This window comes from Hydra vulgaris, chromosome 07, assembly GCF_038396675.1.
Source record: "Hydra vulgaris chromosome 07, alternate assembly HydraT2T_AEP".
Taxonomy (NCBI): Eukaryota; Metazoa; Cnidaria; class Hydrozoa; order Anthoathecata; family Hydridae; genus Hydra; species Hydra vulgaris.
In genome coordinates this window covers 38453115-38468345 of record NC_088926.1, presented here as the reverse complement: position 1 = coordinate 38468345, position 15231 = coordinate 38453115, and the positions used below count along the sequence as shown (strand labels likewise).

Genomic DNA, 15231 nt, shown 5'->3' with positions numbered 1-15231 from the left:
TTTTTTTTAATATTTTTTTAGTGTGTTTAAATATTTTTTCTTATTATCAAATGATTTCAACAAAACTTATTGTCAAAAAAAAAAAATTTTTTTTCATTTTTAGATCATCAGATTTTTTTCATTTTTATTAATCAAGCGAAAATGAAACTTCGCTTCAAATTTTAGTGTCCAACACCTTACAGTTTCAGAGATATCAATACTCTTCCTTAATCTCTTTTTTAATTGTTTTTTTCAGTGCTAATGATTTCTTAAATTTATGTTCAATATGATGAAAATTTATACCCAACTTTTTTGAGTGAAAAAAGATATTACAACATGAAAAAACTTTTTAAAAACCTTTTTTAAAGATTTTTTTGCAAAATCTTTACTGAAGCATATGAATATACTCAATATTTGAAGTTTTAATCATAATGAAGCTTTTAAAATAGTGAAAAGAAATTAATATTCAACTTGCTGGGATAATTAAAAACTTTTAATGTTATTCCTAGAAAAAAAGATCTTTCTAGTAAAATTAAATTGATATCATTTAAGGATGATGGACTTGAAGAGCTGACTTGCAGCTGGATTTACGGAGATGAAGATAACCCATTGGGCATGCGTTGTCCGTTGGACATCTTATGGACATCTGGACATCTGTGAGACGTCCAACAAATGTCCCTCGTGCAACGGGTGCCCACTGGGAATGAACTTACTATAAAAGAATTTTCAAAAGAAAATCTAAAATCTTTCTTTTTTATAACTGCATACTGTGACTACTGACTCGAAAGTTGCTCTTCTTAAAAAGAAATCATAAATTTAATTATGAAACAGTAAAATAAATCTTTTCTGATCCTGTTGCATTAGTATTTGAATATGATCCCATCAGCTGTAGAAAAAAGGTATTTTATCTTTTTAAAAAAATTAGCAAAGGAAATATCAGAAAAGATTGTGGACAAAATTATTGAACTTTATTTAATTTTAAATGTTTTATTGAAAATTTTTGGTTCATTTCTCAACAAAGTATAAAACTTATATGAGCATATTAAATCCTATATAAGTTATGATAAATTATGATAAATTAGCTGCTAATAAAGTTGCTTCTTCAATAAAATTAAAAAATGAATTGAGCTGATTGTCCTTTTATAATATTTCAGAAAATTATGAGTTTGTTTAGACAAAAAACAAAATGCAAAGTTTTCAATGAAACAAACTTCAAGCAACATTGTATCCAGTAGTATTTTATTGTAAAGAGAAAAATTGCAATATAATCAAATTTGATTCAATATGTTTCATTCTTGATGATTTACTGCATGATGTAAATACAGTGTGACCACTTAATAAATACAGTATACCACTTAATAAATACAGCATACCACTTAATAAATACAGTATACCACTTAATAAATACAGCATACCACTTAATAAATACAGTATACCACTTTATAAATTTAGTACACCACTTAATAAATACAGTATACCACTTAATAAATACAGTATACCACTTAATAAATACGGTATACCACTTGATAAATACAGTATACCACCTAATAAATACAGTATATCACTTAATAAATACAATATACCATTTAATAAGTACAGTATACCACTTAATAAATACAGTATACCACATAATAAAGTTAACAATTGAACATATTAAAAATTGTATGTACATGGTCCTTGTTTGCAACAAGTCTTGGTAAATCATCCCACAGCCGAACAGTGGACATTGCTCAAAAATCAATGTTACCAAAATAAATTGAATTAAATAAATTAAGTGTATGTCTAGAAATTAATAAAAGGTTTAGACCAATTTTTGACCAACGCCTCCACCACCACCCTCCCACCACCACCACCACCACCTCCACCACCACCAGCCCTCTTTTCTATTGAACTTTATTTTGACCAAATTTAATCTAGTTAGTACAACCATTAATAAAAAAAAAATACTGCAGCATTGAAATCTGTTTTAAAATGAAAGAATTGCAAGAGTTAAAATCAAAACTAAGGGCTTTTTGGTGTATGTAGTAATGATATAATATTTTTATTTAACACGTAAACTTGTTTATATTTTGAATTATATTATTTTAAGTTTTATTCATTTTGTTTAAAAAGTTATTAGATAATGAATCAACAAAAATATTTATATCTTTAGTTTAATAATAATGAAGCTCACTGAGTTTGACTTATTTGAAATTGCTGAGGAAAATAAACAACCAAAAACTATTTCTGCAAATATAACAGGTTATATACTGGTTATTGCTAAGGCACAATGCTCCGATGAATTGAGATTTGCACAAAAAACAATAGTTCAGAATAGCTGGCTAAGATCTGCATCTGGAAAGTAAACTTTAAAAAATGGGATATGCTGGCATTTAATTCAAGGCTGGTAAGGAAACCTTGCTTGAAGAGTATGTTAAAGAATAACTCTTTCAATAAGTTTCCAATAGAAACAATTTAAACAGTTTGTGTCCTCAGTAGGCATTCATATACAAACCAAAAAAAAACCTTTTCAACTACTGGTTTTAATATATTGCCTAGTTGGAAACATCTCAGAAGAAAACAATCTGAAGTAACACCAATTATTTTTAATTATCTTGAACTTTATTCTTGTGTTTACTTAAGTCTATTTCATGCTATTAAACTGAGGATGCAAAAGATATTGGAGAACAATTTTTTAGAAATAAACATTGAAAATATACTAAAATATATAATGTTTGGATTTGATGGTATTGGAAGCCATATTTAATTAACAAGATAATGCTAACACTAGCAATATCATACTGACAATGTTTTGTCCATTTTCACTTGAAACAGAAGCAAGTTTGTTAATATGGTTGCTAAAGTCACAAAATGCCCCACTTAGTCACAAAGCACTGAGTCTTCAAATGGGAAAAGAATCAAGAGAAACTTTTCAATCATTGTCTGTCTTTAATTCTGACATTGAAGAGTTAAAAAATAATAGTTTTCTTATGTTAAAAGAGGGAAAAACATTTAATGTTAAGGTGAAAGTGCAGTCATATATGATGGATATGAAAGCAGCAAATCTTTTTTTAGGAGTTGGAGATGCACATTGTGATCTAGGCACATTCTCAAAAGATCAGTGTTTGAATATTGAAAGAATTAAAAAATGGTTTTGTAATCAATCAAGACACTATAACTATGAATGAAATATTTAACCAATTTGAACAGCAAGACAGTTCTTTACTTAAAAAAAGGGTCGGAAAATCCTAAAACCAATTTCAACCTGTGATGTAAAACCAATACAAGTAAATTGGCATCTTGTAATAGTGTTCATATTTATTTGTATTTTAAATATGTGAACATACTTGATATTAAAAATTGTTACATTTAAAAATTACTGATATTTTTATAGGTTCTTCATGCTTTACTGGGTACATTTGAAAACACAAACCTTGATGAACAAGGCTGCTGCGCGGAGAAACAAGTTGACGCGATACTACCTCTTGTTTATGAAGCAAGCGCTTTACCACCTACCACTACCACCACTACATGTGAAAGCTAGTGTTTTTGGTTGGTCTTAGTCCCCGTTCAGTACTTCAAATAGATTTCTGAAGCAAGCAGACACTTCATTATAAAAAGAGGTTTTAAAATAAGCAGTTATAAAATGGGACTACCTTGATACAATAGGAAAAGGAGAAACAGCAACAACAGGTTATATAGCTAGAGAACTATTTCACAAAAATCATATAGGGATTTGATTATTGCACAATTGCCTGTTCAATACCATGCAACGTTTCAAAAGTTTGAATTGGTGCTCAGTGTTCTTTAAGTGTTTTGGTGCTCTCAGTAATTCTTTGAGTGTTTTCCTCAAAAAGAAAAATTTATATGGATCAATATAAAAACTGTTGTACAGATTTTTATTTATTCCTATTTAACGAGTTTCCACCTGTTACATAAATAAATTTACCTGGACCATGGATATAACACAATCACTTCACAAACTGATTGGTCATTCTTGGGAGCTAATTTTGAATAATGAGGAAAGTGGTTTGGGAAATCTTTATGATTCAGGTTTAAAAGGTAATAACAAAATATTAAGATTGATACATACTAGAGGGTAAAAATATATGAAATCATCCAAAAAAAATAATTTTCGACACCCTTACGTCTCAGAATTTGTTTATTTTTACACCACTTGCAGTCCATATCAAAAAAATAATAACTGCGAAAATTTTAGTTAAAAATACCAATGGGTTCCACATGAGGCCCCCACGCCGCCCCCCATCTCCCTAGATTTATTTTTTTTTTTTTTTTTTCATAAAATGAATAAATAATAGTTGATTGTTAAAATACATTTTAAAAACATATTTTTTCAGTTTAAGTTTGAGAAACAGTTTATTTGCGTTACTTCAAATGGATAAATACTTACCTCTTATTTCAAAGATCTTTTTACGATTTTAAGTCATAAATTTTAAAACCAAAGATATTAAAACGTTTTTAAAACATTTTGACAATCAATATCTTTATGTAGTTTTAGACTAATATAGTCATTGACATAATAAGATGGGAGTGATTTGTGATTTATTTAAACCCCCACCCCTCCTTCTCAGCCTACAATTCAAGAATTTCAAAAAAATAAAAGACATTTTAAATGCAAAATAGGTAAATAAATTAAAAACAAAATTATTTTAAACATAATTAATTTTTTTTGTAACCAACAGTTTATATTCTTCAGCATATTTCACATTCAGAATTGAGCGCCCAACACTCATCAGTTCTCATTGGCCAAAAGAAGTTTTTACCTGGTCCATGTGGATGCATGAATCTGACTTTTATATCAAGCTCACTTACATCTTCAGCAATCCCTACCCACCAAAATCCATCATAAAAACATGCAATATAATCCATTTTTTTAATATTTAATGAAATATCTACATAATGTTTGCTTTTTGGAATGATATCAAATATTTCAGTGCATGCATCAGTACTTATTTTTTTATAACTTATAGTGTTTGGAGCAATTGGAATAAAATGATGATACATCCTTGTGCCAGGAACTGTTCTTCCACCTAAATATCTTTTTTCTAATTGTGCTCGTGTTTGATCAATTTCTTCTTTTGAAAATAACTTAAAATAAATTCCATTTATCTTGGCTTTACAAAAGGAGTACATTAAATTAACATCTAAAATCTGCCCAGTAGTTATTTGTTTTAGACTTTCTTGACATACTACTCTTTTAACAGTGCCACCAACACCATCACAGGGGGATTTACCATGACTGGTAGCAAAAAATACCCATTCAGCATTTAAATCAAAGTCTTTACTGTGATGACAAAGATTGATAAAATTTTTAAATTGTGCTGCACAACCATCGGAAAAGTATTTCACACTTGATACATCAGGTAGATTTTCTTTGATATATCTAGTTATATCTTCCTGAGTTTTGTAAATAAATCCTGTGTCATGATCAACATCTTCTGAAAGGTAACAAAAAGATTTATGTTTGAGAAGTTTGTTCTCTATAAAATAAAGTACAATTGTATAAAGTGAGCATTGACTTTTGCTCCAGTGATAACTTTGAACCTCATCCTGAACAACTTATTGATAGTTTTCAGCAAAATCTCCTAAAATTAAGCATTCGTTTTGGTTAAGATTTTCTTTACAGTTTTTTAAGTATCTACTTTGTGTTTTTGCAATATATGAATGAGTGGTAAGGTTGTCAATGCTGTCACATAATAAATCATTAAATTCATCTAGTGGCAATGACTGTGAAAGTAGTGTTGTACAATCGGTACTCTGCCATTGCTTAAATACTACATCTTCTTCATGCTCATGGTCCATAAACTCCTGCACTAATAAACTTTTTAACACTTCAATACCAGGGCATTGGTTACATCGATGCAACATACATTCTGCATTTTCAAGAGAGCAAACAATCAATGCCATGAAATCTTTATAACTTTTATTCCACCTAATGGCATCAATGAGAAATTTTGTATTTTGGTGATGTATGCAAACACATGCATTGTGGGTACCTGACGCATTAGTTGTAATACACCATTTAGGTTTAAGAGTAAAAAATTTTGACAAACTGACTTTGACGTTAGGGTAGTCTTTTTTAAATGCAACATGTAATTCATTAAGATTGAGTAGCAATAATCTTTTTTGAACATGTTGGTTTTTCTTAATACTTACATAATCTTTTTTTGCTGGCATCATTCTTGAAAATTCATCACTTTGATAAAAGTTAATCACTAAATTAACTGTTTCTGGTGAAAGTGGGTTTCCAGTTTTTTTTCCGGGTAATGATAGAATTCCATTCTCATTTTTAACTTTTCTTGCTGTTCGAACAAGATACTCAGACACTTCAAAGTAGCTTGATATCTTTTTACGTGTCCATGATTTTGGTGCGAGTGTTAACATTTGCACCTTATGGCAATAAGAGTCAGTCTCTGAAATTTTATTTTTTTGTTTCATACATTGAAATGTCTAGATCATGGTCATTGTTAATGTTGTTGTTTAAAATGGGGCTTTTTATTTCTGTTGTTAAAAAAGTTTCTTTAATATTATATGCTAATGAGACCTTTTATGCAACTCTGTCAATAGTGTTCTCAAACTTTTGTTTTGTTACAGGCAATTTGCTGTGTTTTGAAAGACTTTTTAGTTAGACTGGTGAAATTCCAAGCAATTCTATAGTGGTATCTAACTTAATTTTTTTCTCACTTTTGGATTCCCATTCCTCCTGTGAATTTAAATCTTCATCAGTTTCTATTGCTTTTTTGTAACATTTACTGCAGAATTTCCTGGGGTTACATAAACATTATTTTTTTGCAAATAATTTGCCATGTCTATGGAAATCTTTATATTACCTAAAAAACAAATTTAGTTTTACGTGGTTAAAATAACTGAAATTATCAAACATTTTATAAATAATAAATTGTTTTCTTTTAATTTCCATATCAATTCTGTTGTAAATAAGGTAAGATTACCTTTTATAGCAATTTTTTTACTTTCCTTGTGTGTTCCAAAAGGATTGCAACACTTTGTAATTTTTCTCTCAAAATATTTTCCATAGAATTGCTCATGATAACAACATATAATTCTTATTAAACTATATTTTTCCTTTAAATTTGCTTGCCATATTATTTCTTCTTGTTTTTCACAAGGAAGATCTTTAAATTGAACAAAACCTTGTTTTCTTGAAAATCCAGTTTTGTGGCAATGAATGTTAAGACTTTTTCCAATGTCACATTTCTCCATATTAATTATTTTTATTATTTATTACCTAACAAAATAATATAAAAACTATAAAATTAAAAGTAATTTTTTAAGTAAATACAAACAAGTAAATACCTTTAAAAAGAACAAAACAAAACTTATGTTTGTTTTTTATATAAAAGGAGGTTTTAAGTCACTAATTTGAAATAATGAAAATTTTTTTTTTTTCAAAATTAAAATTAAATTGTATGTTTTTGCATTATTTATTCATTTTATGCAAAAAAAAAAAAAAAAAATCTAGAGAGATTGGGGGAGGGGCGTAGGGGCCTCCCGTGGGAGGGGAGGGTATCTCCCTTGGCCCATGACTATAAATGTCCTAAACTAGTCAATAAATGACACTATTTGATGTTTTATTCAAATAAATGTTTTAAAAAATATTTTAATTGCTTTTGTTACAAAATTTAAATTTTTCTAAAAAGACACCATTTTTAAATGCAAATTTTGATCAAGTATTAGAGAGACAATTGATGAATCTAATTTTTTTCAGTAGACCTAAGATGAAATAATGATATACAATTAAACTTTTTACTCGGGATTTTGGGCCACAGTCTTCATTTTACCTCCAAAAATCACTAATTTACAAGTCAATAAAAATTGGATAAATGAGGCAAATTTCTTGGGATAATCGAGTCTTAAGAGTGCTATTTTTGGATTTCTCAAGTTAAAATCTATTAGAGTACCAAATTTTAGGAAATTTCCCCAAGCCATTATGAAGATACTGTATGTCAAAGTTGCTTTGTAGTCACTTCAGAAAATCACTAAAATGCTGAGTCAGCATTATTTCAAGTGACGATATCTCTGGAACCCATTGGTATTTTTAACTAAAATTTTCGCAGTTATTATTTTTTTGATATGGACTGCAAGTGGTGTGAAAATAAACAAATTCTGAGACGTAAGGGTGTCATGTTCTGGATGATTTCATATATTTTTACCTTAGACTCTCGAGAAAAAACTCCTAAATTGTCAATTTAACGGATACCATTAACTGAATGTGGATATCATCTAATCAAATTTTTTTTGACAAGAGATACAAGTCAAAATCATTCTTTAAATTTTGGTATGAATTAAGACATTCTGATAAATATTGTCATAAACAAAATATCTCTTATAAGATTGTATCTGAAGATGAAACATATTTTAAAATATTAACATCTGAATAAATAACGTATTTTAGTACTTCTTTTGATAATTTTTATTGTTTTTGTCATTGTTGTATCTATGTTATTTATGTATTACAAAATATATATACATATTTATTAACATTTATATGTATTTTTGTTATAGCCTATAAGAAAGCAAAGTTTATGAAATTTTCAATACTTTGTTCTTTTAAATTATGACCTAAATATCCTTGCAGCAAAATTATTTTTTAATTTTTCCAAAATTTACACCTGAAAACCTTTCCAAAATGTCTTTAATCAATACCAAAAGTTACCCTCAACATAGATAAGTGCTTTTTAACAAACAAATGAGAAGGTTTTTAGTATACTTGTAACATTTTTGTGACAAAATTAATAAAGTTGTATTAAAACACTATGCATCATTATCGCTATTCTAAGAAGTAATCTAGTTTCCAATTTAACAGATTCTACCAATTTTATAAGGGGTTTTGCCTTCCCAAGGCTTTAAATTTTTAGCTTTTAAAAACCGTTAACTCTGTTTTTATCTATTAAATAACTGTTATTCAATAAGTTATTTTTATATTGATCTTGAGTTATGATATAAAGTCTCATTATAAAACCATATTATTACTATAAAACCATATTATTACTATTTTTATTGTTATTAAAAGTTATGATTTAAACTTTATTAATTTAATATTTATTAATTCATTTGATAAATCATCAGATAAAACTAAAAAAATAAAGCATAGAGTACAATGCAATATTAAAAAACAACTGCAAATTACAATAGTCTAAAGGAATATAGCGGTGATGAAATATTTTAAATAAAATAAATTGCAAAATAAGATGAACTTTTGTATCTTATTTAAATCTTATTCAATATTTTCTTTTTAATCAAATTTAACCAATGATATGTATATAAATTAAAGACAGAGGCCTTTGAAAATAAAATCTAATTTTTGCTGATCTCAAACACTTTTTGATCGGCAGTTAGGTCAGAATTTCCAAATACTGACCCTAATTTCAAGCTGTATAATAGATTTTCTACTTTTATTACTGAAAATGAGTTTTTTAAACTATTCCTACAAAAACCACTTAATACTCTGCTTACTTTAATTTTTTCAGAGCTTCTGCACAAACACAATGTTTTTCCTAAGTAAAATGTTTCCAACTGTATTTAAAGAAAGACATTTTTTACAATTTTTGATGAATTTGTTGGTAAATTTACTTTGCTTTGACATCACAAATGGAGGAAGTATTTTTTTAATGGTGATAAGGTGAAAAATAAATAATAGAGCAAATAAAAAATAAATAATTGTTTAACGAATAAAAATTGAAGAAAAACATTAAATAAACAGAAGAACTAAACACAAATTTAAAAGAATAGAAATGTTTGTGATAAATTCAAAAATAAAAAACTTTAATAAGTTATTAAAAGAAAACAAAGACAACATTTTTTAAGTTTTATTAATTTATGTTGTCTAGAATGTTTATACTATCGTGTATTTTTGTGTATTGTTTATAATGTGTGTTTTTGTGTGTTTTTTATACTGTTGTGTATTTCTATATTTTGTTTATACTGTTGTGTAATTTTGTGCATCGTTTATATTAACATGTACATTTGTGCATTGTTAATGTTGAGGTATATTTTTTTGTTGCTAATTATTGTTTTATTAATATTTTTTTTTATATATTTTATTTCATTTATATATTTTATATATTTTATTTTTACATCTATTATTTTTTTTTTATTATTATTGTTGCTTTTTATGTTTGTTGCTATTATTATTATATTTTATTATTCAAGTTATTTCTTATTTTTTGTCTCATCATAATATTTAATCCTTTTCTTATTTTCTATCATCCTTGTGATTGTCAAACGTTGTGTTATCTCATTCATTTGTCATTTCTCATGTCAGCTTATTCATTTTTACCTTTTTTTTTGTGTTATTTATCTTGCTTTTTTAAATATTAAACTATTCTTCTCTATTTATTCTCTATTATTATTATTTCTATTATTGTTCTTCTCTTTTTTAAATAATAATGTTATTTAGTTATTTAATAATAACTTTTTATTTTGTATTACTTTATTTTGGTTGATATTTATATTACCTTTTTTTTGCTTTATTTGTTTATTCTATTAAGGCGTCACTCCAATGACTATTTTTAACTACACGACTGACACCAAACCAAATTTTGTAAAACTATAAATAACTATAAATAATTTCTTTTAACTTTCTGGATCCTACATGCATTTTTAGGCCACCTGTAGTTTGTTTTTGAGTATTTTTGATGCAATTTTTCTGAAATTATTAATCTTCTTACTTTTTCTCTCTTACTGATCATGGAGACATCCATCATACCTGTTATTTGCCACTTTGTTGCTTTACTGCATTTCTGTTATCTTAACTTTTAGTAACAGGTGATGCGGAAGTTATTGGACAAAATAAAAACGTCAATAACTTATTTATAAATAAAAAAACAAACTACTATTATATTTTTTTAAAATAAAACTTGCTCTGTTGAAGCTTGCCAATCTCCCTCGTAAACCTTCTGTGCCAAATGTCCCCAAAAATTTTCAATTGGTCGTGCTTGAGGCATTTGGGGGATTGGATTCTTTATCAACGTAATAGACATATTGGTCCATCCAATTTCGAGAATCTTTATAAGTAAACTAAACTACATTCACACACAAGAAATCTAATTATGTAAGCATCATTATAAAAAACTAATTATGTAAGCATCATTATAAAAAACTAATTATGTGGGCTGGAAAGATTTGGTAAGTTTATATAAAATAATGTGTGCTGGAAAAATTTGGTAAGTTTATATGTAATAAAGTTTATATTTTATAGAATGTTTATGCCTACGCATAAAACCACAAAAACTAATTATTATGCTTAAATAATGAAATTAGGATTTGTCTGATAACTTCCGCATCACCCGTTAATTTTAACTTTTAGGTCTTAATTTAAAGTCTTAGTTTATTAAAATATTTAAAATTTGGCTAAACATTAGTCAGCATGAGTTTTGTGCAATGTTTTAAAAGATGTTGTCAAACTAGTATATAACATATGCTATAAACTATATATATAAACTAGCATATAACATATAAAACTATATATATAACTAGCTATAGTAAACTAGCATATTGTTTATAGTATATTCATAATTATTTTATAGTTTATCAATTATTTATGAATTATTTTAAAAGTTAAAAAAATTATTTTAATTATTTTGGAGTTAAAATGAAACTAAAACTGGAATCTAAAAATATGAAATAAACACATGTATTATATAAATAAGTATTTGTATTAAATAATATAAATAAATATTTATATATAGCATCAAATAAAAATTAATTTTTTTCCTGTAACTTGTTTTATAGGCTGTTGTTTGTCTGAAGAAAGTTGTTGAATCGCAAGAAAAACAAATTCAAGAATTAAAAGAAAGCCAAAAGTTTATTGAAAACAAGATAAATATAGAAAATATAGCTGATGATATGAAAAAAGACTTTCAATCTCAAATTGATTCTATTTGCTCTGTAATTTCCAAACAGCAGAAGCTAAGGCATATGTCATCATCAGAAGATAATAGCAAAACAGATAAATTGCTTATGTATATGTTTACCTATATATTGTTGTTGTTGTTATTATTATTATTATTATAATTATAATTATTATTACTATTATTATTATTATTGTTATTATTATTATTGCTATCAGGGATAGTATAGCAAGATGGATCCTTCAATTCCACGTGATTTTTGACGAGACAACTGAAAATTTAATATGCTTAAAAACAATTTTTTAAAGTTTAACTTTATATTAACATGGTTTTGATGCTAATATTAACAGTGTTGATTTTAATATTAACAGATTTTAAGAGTTATTTTTTGTTACTTATTGAATAATATCTTTAGTTTCTAATTGAATAATATCTTAATATTTAAAACTCATTAATTTTGTATCAGTTTATAACAAAAAAATTTTACAAAAACTTTAATTAGGAACTTTAAATTTTAATTATTTGAAACCATTAATTAGGTAAAAATTATTATTTAAATTGTTTCATCTATTATTATAAATATATTTATATTTATTACTTATTAATCTTTAAAGATTATTTTTGATTAAATACAAATATTTTAAAACAAATAAAAAAAGTAGACAAAAAGTTTGTATAACAAATTAACAAATTGTATTGTAATTTAATTTTTATGTAACACATAAATTAAATGTATAAGTCTTATATAAACTAATATAACTTCTACGTTAAAACAATGTCAACCCTAACCCTAACTCTAGCCATTTCAACCACATATTGTACATTGTTTTAATTATGTGCAAAACTTTTTAAGTTTGCGGTCATCAATGTTTAAAGAAATTTTTTCTGATGATTTATCCAATACTGCTATACCCTTAAAATGATTCAAAATGGTGGAAACAACTGTGTTGATATATAATGCTTTTAAATTGAAAGGTAGAGCTGTATACAAATATATAAAAAGTTTAGAAATGTATCTAACACAGTGCAACCACATCTCTGTGGTAATACAATAAAAAAAGAATATGAATATATGATAAGTTGATGCTCAGTATGGTGACATAGTTGTATGGTGACAGTATGATGACATAGTTGACCACGAGAAGTATGGTGACATAGTTGAGCACAAAAAACTCCAAGGAGTTATCATGTTTCAGCATAAGTTAAAAATAGTTAGCATTTACAACTATTGAAGTTGTTCAGTAAATTGGATACTATGGGTTTATCCAGCACAAAGTTTCCTGCTGTAAAAGGATATATGAAAATAGTGTTCTTCAATGTAATAATAAAAACCTGAACATATGCAAGAAAGTATTTAATTACCTGTATATTCCAAATTTGCCTTCTAATTGATCTGCTAATCTTCAGTCAACAATTTTCTAATTGAATAAACTCCATATGGCATATTTGACGAAGCGTTTTTAGTTTCGCTTGTGGATGACTAATTAAACTTCTAGCCCTTTCTTCTGGGCATTACTGTAACAGCTTCAGCAAATGTTAGCAACTCTTGAAGTCGTTTGTCGTTGACATTTTCGTATGAAGCTCTATTTAAGTTTTATAAGTGTATGTCCGTACCTTCTTGTTTAATGTTCGGGTAATATAAGTAATATTCTTTTAAGGAAGTTTCTTTAAAGTCACAAATTTTAGGAGCAGCTAGAGTCTTCTTGTTAACAAACACAAAGATGACATTTTATCAATCAATTACACCTATGTTGAATTACACCTAATTACACCTATGTGAATAGATTTATATGAAAGATTTGTAATCTTGATAAAATTATTTTTTTCTTTTTCATATAAACTTACCAAATCTTTTCAGCACACATTATTCCATATAAACTTACCAAGTCTTTCCAGCATACGTTATTTCATAGAAACTTACCTAATCTTTCCGTACACATTATTACATATAAACTTACCAAATTTTTCCAGCACACATTATTTTATATAAACTTACCAAATCTTTCCAGCCCACATAATTAGTTTTTTATAATGATGCTTACATAATTAGTTTTTTATAATGATGCTTACATAATTAGATTTCTTGTGTGTGAGTGTAGTTTAGTTTACTTCTCATATGTTTTGCAAAGTCAAGTGAATCGAGCCTGAAAATCAAAACAATAATTTGAAACTCGTAAAATTCCAAAATCAACTTTTGGAATTGTTATGAAATGTTATAAGGAAAATAAAACTGTAAAAAGAAATTTGAGAAGTGGTGGAAAATCAAGATTTATTTCTGAAAAGAAGGCAAAATCAATTGTCGACTCAATTCAAGGAAATCTGACTCAGTCACAACAAGATTTAGCTATGAAGTTTAAATGCAGCAGATCTTTTGTTTAAAGAATATTCAAAAAGGAAAATCTGAAAGCATGTTACAAGAAAAAAACACTAAAAAAATTGCTTGATGGAGAAATCAAGGCAATTAGGCGAGCTAAAAATTTGCTCAAATTAATTACAAAAAAAAATTCTACTCATTTTAGAAGATGATGAAACTTACAGTAATAAAGACCACTTGATACTTCCAGGTAATCATTACTATTATCAGTCAAAATAATATAAAGCCTCTGGCAAATTTAAGTACATTTGAGTTAAAGAATTAGCTCCCAAGTTTCTTGTATGGCAGGCTATTTGCAATTGTGGTTTTAAAAGCTCTCTATTTATAACAAATCAATCTTTGACATCAGACCTATATGTGACGGAATGTTTGAAAAAATTACTTCTTTCTCTAATTAAAAAGAACAAACAACCAACCTATTTTGGCCAGATATGGCATCATTCTACTATTCCAAAAAAGTAATGCAGTATTATAAGAAAAATTGATTCAATTTTTTTCCAAAGGATACTAATTCACCCAACTGTCCTGAGCAGCAAGTTATTGAATCTTAATGAAATTTCCAAGATTTATGGATTAATGCTACAAAAAAGTGGCACAAAGTAAAATTGTAAAGATGATGGATAGAGATGGCGGGTAAATACTCATCAAGTATACTTTTAAGTTGTTCAATTTGCTCATTATTTTCAAGACTTTGTTTTTGGAGAGCAAAGTTATATATTCCACTTTTCTCAAGTTATTTAAAAACTTTGGCATATATATAATTCTGGCATATATATAAATTCGCCGAATGGTCACACACAAACAGTGAATGCCTGAGGGAAGAAATGAAGTACATTAGAATAAAGGAGAATTATTTTTCGAACAAAGCATATTTTGACAGTTGTCAAGACAAAAAATAAAGATTAATAGAGAAATATTTAAATTATAAATAAGACAGGCAATGCACCTAAACAGTACTAACAGTAATAATAAACAATAAATTGTTTTATAAACACTAATATTAACGAA

The 15231-nt window shown here is 26.8% G+C and overlaps 1 protein-coding gene across 1 annotated transcript in view; it reads left to right on the top strand.

The window, feature by feature from the left end:
• LOC136082463 (chromosome partition protein Smc-like) overlaps positions 1 to 15231 on the top strand; it is a 37202-nt gene that overhangs the window by 9471 nt on the left and 12500 nt on the right. The window contains exon 4 of the mRNA XM_065801833.1: positions 11731 to 11960. Within this exon, the coding sequence (XP_065657905.1) occupies positions 11731 to 11960 (230 nt within the window). The remainder of the gene's footprint in view (positions 1 to 11730; positions 11961 to 15231) is intronic.